Genomic DNA, 7996 nt, shown 5'->3' on the forward strand with positions numbered 1-7996 from the left:
AACGTCTGAGTCAGCAGACACCGTTGAACTTTACCCTGTCAGCTCTCCAGCACAAAGTCCGCATAAGGTCCAAGTGAGCTGGAATGAGCCCATGTGAGAATACAGCAAAATATTCACACAGAGCTATTGTGCGTATTGATGACGTTCTATCATGCGAACGAAATCGGAAATATACAAACATCCAGTGGTTAAAAAAATGGTTATTTACAAGACACCAAAGAACTGGAGATGCAGTGAGATTCTGGAACTTAAGTTGATAAGAGGCAGCACAAGAATGATCAGACAAGGTACAAGACTCACTTGTTTGTGACCAAATTACAAACTGGCTACATGACCTCATCATATCTTGTACCTCCTGCGTACTCTACTCTACCCAGCTGCATCTCCTGTGCTTAAAACAAACATACAGTATTTCAACTAAATGAGAACACATGTGACACAGACTATCTCCTGTTGTGTACTATATGTGTGAAAGGGCAACTCTCGACAAAGTCTGGGCCTGATTCCAGGTGCATAATCTGGAGTTCAATGGCTTTTGTCACACAGACCTCAATGAAGGCTACAAGCCGAAACACAGTGATTGATCTTAACGTTAAAGTTGCTGGACCTTTTGCCTTACCAGTTTGGTTTTCTCTCTTCTATACACCTTGGCAGTGGGTGAAGTTGTCAAATCCAATGACAGAAACTAGCTAGGCAACATTTGACTAGAAAATGCTGTTATTACACACAGTATGGAAGAAATTCACCTGTATGGACAGCAAATGTCAACAAAACTCTATATGATTATCTGTACACCTTAAAAAGTTATTTTGTTTGTAGTTACCCTTTTAATTGGAGGGGGCAAGTGGTGTACTGGGACTAGACTATGGAGCCCATTATTTCTATCTACGCCTCTGCTTGCACACAAAAGACAGTGATAGACACCTTATAGAGAATTCCAGTTGATCTGTAACTGGACTAACATTGCGGTCTTTACGTTTTCTTATGTTTAATTATTAATTCAGACTATTATTTCTTTGGAATCGTGCAGGCTACTTCTCTCACCAATGCAGCTCACGTGCACGAGCGGTGCGCGCGGGCCGGAAGCGCGCATGGAGGCGGTCCGGGTCTGCCTCAGTTTTCTGTAATCGCTTTTCTGCCGCTGCTACCTCCAGTTAAATAGCAAGGACACGGGAGCGAGCAGACGGCCGTGTGAGGATATACTTTTTTCGGTACCTTGGGATTACGACGCGGAATTTCAGCATCGACGGCCAGTCGCCAGGTAATATCGACACACGCGTTAAGCCCCCCCTCGTAGATATGCGAAAAGTAAGTAAATGTCCCGTGAAAAGTGTCGTTTTGAAGAAGGAGGAGGAGGAGGAGGAGGAGGGGGGGAGGTAGATGTGTGGGACGAGCCTCCCTTTGTGCCGAGCCAGGGTCACTGCTCTTCTACGCATATGTGGACACTCCAGAAACGCCGAGGTTGCCGCATATTCTCCTCCCGCGGCTCAGCTAGCCCTGCTGCTTGCCGTCCTCCATCAGCCCCGCGATCAGCCCCTGCTTCAGATGAGTCCCGCAGAAAAATATACCCTCTTTATGCGTATTTTCATTGAATTTAAAACATCGAGGCCTGTTCTGCTTTTCCCTTTTCTTGTGTAAATACCCCATTAGTAACGTAACGCATCCTACTTTCCGCCTCCTCCCCCCGGCCTGAAAACGTTAGCTAGCTCCCAGTACTGTTTATGATCTCTTTTGTAGGACGGCTCGGTTACACTTTGACCACGTAATTAATAATAACACACAAAGCTCTTAACCAGGCTGTGTTGTTTTATTTATGGACTATAATGTCTGCGCATCGACCCTGGCATCTCCAGCGGTTACTGAACCGGGTCCATTTCAGCCGTTGATGTACCCATCATCACCGTGAAACGCCCCCCTGGAAAGGCGAGCTGTCCGCCACTTCGGTTCACTTCTTGCTTATCAGTTGTTATTTGGCTGCTTTGTTTTTATGCTGCCTTCCTAATACATTTATTTTAACCGTCGTCTACCGCCTGGTTTGTAGTGTTAAACAAAACCAGGGGCCATGTCCGTCTTCTCAGATGGCCTCTTCATGTTCAAGTATCTCTTCTCAATCTGCCATTGATTATATGTCTCTTACTCATTCGGCGGGGCTATATAGAGCTATTTTATCCGTCTTTTGGGGCATACTATTTACACCAACCCATATCATCCCTTTCCTTCACATTTAAAGAACAAGAAAAACCTGGGCAAGGGGCAGCAATTGAGTCTGTTTTTATAAATCTCAATTTCCCCATGCTACATAGTCTCTATAGCTCATTAGTTGAAAGGCTTGTTCTTAACAAGGGCCCTATACATCTGAAATTCACAGCACTGTAAGCTTTGACAAATGTCTTTTCATCAGCTCACACTTTACACATCCCTGCCCTCTTTTATCTTTCAACCACATCCAGCTTTAGAATGATTAAATTAAACCCATCTCCCCTCAGATCTTCCCATTTGCTGAGATGGCACAGACAAGTCATTTGACAGTAATGTCTTTGTAGAAGTGGAAATTCACAGGTTGTGATATGACATTATTTCATTCTGTCTGTTTCTTTCAGGGCCCACGATGTCAAGCGAAGTGCAGAGACCGGACGATAGCCCCAGCACCAGCGGGGGAAGCTCGGATATTGAACAAAGGGAATCTGTACCACCTGAACAAGAGCGAGAGCAAGCACAGCCCAAAAAGAAGGAGACCAAGATCTCTAGTAAAACCGCTGCTAAACTTTCAACTAGTGCCAAGAGGTAAGGGAAAAAATAAAGGCCTGAATCTGGCTTTGGAGAGCAGCTTTTACATAGGGGTTATTTGTTCAAATAAAGGCGCCCTGGGTGTGTGAAGTTGCATAAAAAGCCTGTTGTCCCACAGGCACTGTCATTTCAAACATCCATGCTCTTCAGTGTGACGCTAAACCCACAGTGAGGACATAACTGACACAGCTCTGCACTCGATGTCTTTGCTGTCGCTTGAATGAAATATCCCCATTCCAGCCTTTATGTTTGAATGGGTATGCCTCATGCTCTGCAGTGCTCGTGTCTCCCCTACACCACCGACACTTACCTCCACCAGTCTTAACACTTATTCCCAAAAAAGACAGGCGATGACAGAATTATGCAATCAGTTGAGCAGAGGGTTGGCTCAGGCTGCTAAGTCTTTTTATAACACTGACTGATGTTATGAACATCTCTGTGCTTCACTTAAAAACAGCCTCTGTAAGGGGCCTTCAGCAAAACAAGGGCTGTAACATGGAGCATCTTCACTGCTGTGTAAAGACTGTGCTTATATTAACACAGCAGCATGTGCTGTCAGTTGCCCTTCATAGTCTGAATCAATATTTTGTACAGTTATTTGCTGCAAATGATCAAAGTGGTTGTGTTTATCTTTCCTTTTAATTTTGTTTGCACAACACAGACAAGTGACAGCAATGTGACAGATCACAAACATACCAACTTAATAAATGTACATAATTTATGCCTTTCACATGGACAACAAACACCCACTTACACCCTGCCATGTTGAAAATTGTGTTGTTAACATGTCTGTAGGTCCACGTGTTTGAGCAACATGTACCTCTATTGGCCACATGCGCTACAGAAACGCCTGCTCTTTCCAGTAGTGTTTTGCCCATCCAAGCATGCATTTTAAAAGAATATTTTGTTTTTGCTTCCAGGATTCAGAAAGAGCTTGCAGAAATAACACTAGACCCACCTCCAAACTGCAGGTAAGGGGATCCTGTCTTTTAAAACCATTTTTCTAATGACTCCTAAGCCAGTATGTACAGATGCTCAAGCAGTAATAAATGTAGATGGCAGAAATGTTCTCATTTCAAGGCTTGTTGTCTGTTAAAAGGAAAGACCACACTGTAATGCTCTCGGTTTTGTCTCTGCTCTCATAATGCTTTTGTTTGTGTTTTTTGTTTGAGTTGGTAATCTCAGGTGAATTAGCGTTCTGGTGCTGTTGTTGCTGAATAATGCACGCTGCAATCTCTGTTAAAAACCCAGCCTTGCAGATCACAGCGCTATGTTTGCAGTGAAATGGTGGAAAAACGAGCGGCAGTGTGACTTTAAAGCCTGTTTCGATTCTCCTGTGGTTCCCCCCTCGCTCTGTTGGGGATTTACCACAGACAATGGTTATTGTGTGCTGCTGCTGCGACTCTCAGCCCCTTTGAGGAAGAGATATGGTTGTGAGTGAGTGGCAGACCACATGTGCATCAGTCTCTCTTGTCATCACAAAAGACATGCCTGTGGGTTGAAGTGCAGGAGCCAGCTTTTATTGACTTAAATCATACAAAGTGACATTGTCAGCGATCGTGGCTCTGTTTATTCCTGCACAGTAATTACTATGTGAATCGACACAGCAAATTAAGAGAGAAAATGGAAGCTGGTCTTGCGAGAGTGAGGACACTTGTGGGCGATGCTGATGTTTTCTGACAATTTTGGATCCCCCGTATTTATACATGGGCACCTGCTTAAAATGATTAACGAAAACAGCTTTGTAAGACTCATCTGGCGATTGGCCATTACTGGACCCTAGACAGCCTTGGTTATTGCATGAATTAATCACCCCTGCTGGGTCTCATCAGAACCCTGCCATCGTTAACGATAAACATTGAGCTAACCTTTTTATTCCAGCTCATAGCCCAGTTTTGTTATTGTACTGGAGGCTAAAGAAGATGTTGTTTTCTTCGAGAACTCTAATCTATTTCTACCCCCCACCACCTTCCACCCCTTAAAAAAAAAACTGGGTTGGCTCACATGAAGGATTTAGCTGGAGGACACAAGTAAGTCATTTGAAAGTAAAATAATCGCTAGAGGAAATTTCACAGTCATCGTCTTAGTGGGGAAACTAGTTGCCTGGGAAACAATTAAGCTTCTTCAAGCTAATCCTTTTCTGTGTGTGCATCCCCATTCTGTGATATCAAAATCTAATCGTGTTTTCTGTGATGCACACAATTAGATTAGTCCTGTGTTAACAAAGACAGAGGGTCAGATGCGCACAACTACAAATTTCTCATGCAAAAATTATCACAGCACCATTTATATTCTCGCATGAATGAGCGTCACACCGTGGAGCTAGTGGCGTCATTTGTATGCTGCATGCTCATCGCTCCTGGCCAGGTTAGCCTGAGAAGTTATGGAGTCGCAGATTGTTGGCCCCCTTCAGGAAGCACCTGTTTTCCAGGCGTTAAAGAGATTCACTTTGGTGTGCTAGACAAATCCTTCACTGGGGGCCAGTTTGGTGTTTGTCACATCATCTGTTTTTTGGCTGAGGAGCCCTTCAGAGTCCCTCGCCACTTTATCCTAGTCAAAGAGAAATTGCCATCCTCTTCATGTAGCCACAATCTGCAGTTCCCTTTGTATCACCTGCAGTTTCTTTGACATCACCTTCACGACTGTGGAGAGGATCACACTGCAAAGTGGGCAGCCCTGCTTCGTGTCCATCAGAGCAATTGTGTGCTAACAGTCAGAATTTACCATTTAACGCCTTGGAAACGTTGAGGATCTAATTTAGAGAAACATCGGTGGCTCCTTGATTAATAAAACACCCACGCTTTTTCTTCAGGCATCCATCTGAGGTTACAGTGTTAACCCTCAGCTGCATTTAATAGCACCAACTGTTAATACAGTGACCTGCCTGTGTTGATAAATCACACAGTAATGTTTCCTGGCTGTCTGTGACTATAAAGAGTCTATGATATTAGGCTAATGCTCAAGTTGTTAAAAATCTATTTCAGTACAGTGTGAACAGAGCTGACACCTTTTGTGATGCTATGTCACTACTTGGAAAACGCAGGCTAGTATTTAAATTCTTCTCATCTCAAGCTTTACCTCACTCTGAGCTTAGTGACAGCTCGCCTGTCACCTTGGCAGTTGTCATGCGTCAAACGAACAGGAACACTCTGAAGCCCAAGAGGATTGGACATGGTAGTTACTCTCACTGTCATACACTTCAAGTGTATTGTAAGGCAGCTTGTGCCTTTACACCTATTAATGCAAATGAAGCAGGGTTTGATAGGAGTAGCGTTTCCCTGCCTGCATGTTGTAATATTGGGAATAAAAATTTGATGAGATGTGCTAAAAGAGGATCATGACATTCTGTCATGACATCATGACAGAATCATAATCATAATTTCTTCCTACACATCTATCTATAAGAATTATATTGAATTCCTGATCTTATGGCTTCAACTGCTGATTTTTTTTTTATTGGTTCATTTTTTAATTATTATTCTAATTAACTGACTTGTTCTTAAGTTTATGAGGTGTTTTAAAATGGTGAAAAAAGAATTTGTCAGAGGTGATGCTATCTCTTCTTTTCGCTGGTTTTGCCTCACTAACAAAAAAGGTAATTAAAGATGTTGTGTTTACATATTGGTCAATTGTCACATTTGGAAAGCTGGAACCAGAAAATGTTCATTTTTGCTTTAAAAATGACTGAAACCATGAACCAATTGTCAGATTAGTTTTTGCAGCTCTACAACTCAAGATTATTTTGGTGACTGATTAATCTGTCACTAGTAACTCAGTTCTTTTGTTTGTAAAATGTCAGAAAAACCGGCTACAATTCCCTAGATCTTAAGGTGATGTCACATTGCACATCTTACTCCTCTGCCCGCTCCTGTCAAAAAATGTCCCTTTCTGCTTCTCAGTTTCTTTTTTTTTTTCACTACTACTATTTTGTGCATTTGCATTGAGGCTAAATCACAGCATTCATTTGTTATTGTGTGGCTGTTGTGAGTTGTTACTGTTCCTTCTTTGTAACGTTGCACCGCTGACGCCAACATTTCAAGCAGAAATCCAAACATGCCACTTTGACATTGTTAAAATAAGTTACTGCTGATCTACCTCTCCGTTTGAGGTCTTTCTCTTCTTCTCACTGATGGACCAGTACACGATGGATCAGTCGCTTTCATTATATTTACTATGATGTAATTGCAGAGCAATGTTCAGCTGCCTAAAGCATAATAGTGAATGTCAGGTTCTAGTGTCAACCCATCTGAATCCCAGTGCAAGAGCATTTTTTAAGCTGCTATTGTTCACTGACATTCAGAAATCACAGCAGAGTAATCCAGTGCAGAAGAGGCAGAGATAGCAATTTCTCTTCCCAAGGCAGCTGCAGCCGCAGCCCTTGGTGTATTGTGAGTAAAAAGTTCCCCCCCTTCCTCTGTCAGGTTGTCACAAGTCATTCTGGGAAATGTAACAAACCTCTTACTGAAGGCTGAAGGAGAGTTGATATAGCAAAAGAGCAATTTGCAAAACTTAATCACATAATAGTTCCTGTGGTGATGTGAACATTACAAAGTGAAGGCACCTTAACAGTTTATGAATATACAGAATTGTACAGTGATTACTGTTAAGCCAGTCGAGCTTTCAGTTCAGAGTGATTTACATTGATAATAGTGGCAGATTTACCACTAAAATGCTGAGTAATTTTTTGGAACGGTAGGGTCTTGATTTAAAACAGAAGGAAATAAAAGCAGCTTATCATTTCTCCATTTTATTGGCTGAAACTGTCCCTAGCAGAACTGTAGCCTTTCTAGCTAATTAAGCTAACATTATTCCATTGGTAACCATGTTGATAATCATTTTTAAACTTAATTGTCAAATATTTGCTGTTTCCAGCATCTTAAGTGTCAGATTATAACTTTTTTTTTTTGTCACACATGATAATAAACCAAGGAACTATTTAAGTTGTCACCATAAGCTGAAGGATTTTATTACATTTGAGAAAATAATCAGTAGATAAATTGAAAATGAAAGTAGTCCTGAGCTGCAGCCCTGCATTGTTTGGTATGTGATCAGAGGATCAGCTGACTGTTAAATGTCACTCTGCTTTTAGTGCTGCTCTATTACAAGGCTGGAACAAACCAACTTTCCTGTCTCTGGATGTTCCAGGTGTGATGTAATGTCCCCTTGATGTCCAAAACAGAGCTGTCACCCCCTGCTGATGTCATCAAAG

At 42.2% G+C, this 7996-nt stretch overlaps 1 protein-coding gene across 3 annotated transcripts in view; it reads left to right on the plus strand.

The window, feature by feature from the left end:
• Positions 1–1093: 1093 nt before the first annotated feature.
• ube2e2 (ubiquitin-conjugating enzyme E2E 2) overlaps positions 1094–7996 on the plus strand; it is a 24310-nt gene continuing 17407 nt past the window's right edge. Inside the window, exons 1-3 of one of the 3 annotated variants that reach the window (XM_020609707.1) lie at positions 1094–1308; positions 2601–2784; positions 3708–3758. In XM_020609707.1, the coding sequence (XP_020465363.1) occupies positions 2609–2784; positions 3708–3758 (227 nt within the window). In that variant the 5' untranslated portion in view covers positions 1094–1308; positions 2601–2608. Of the gene's footprint in view, positions 1309–1789; positions 1924–2600; positions 2785–3707; positions 3759–7996 lie in introns of those variants that run through there. The other 2 variants (XM_020609706.1, XM_020609708.1) reach the window with 2 other exon arrangements.

Source organism: Monopterus albus, unplaced genomic scaffold (genome assembly GCF_001952655.1).
Source record: "Monopterus albus unplaced genomic scaffold, M_albus_1.0 scaffold101.1, whole genome shotgun sequence".
NCBI lineage: Eukaryota > Metazoa > Chordata > Actinopteri > Synbranchiformes > Synbranchidae > Monopterus > Monopterus albus.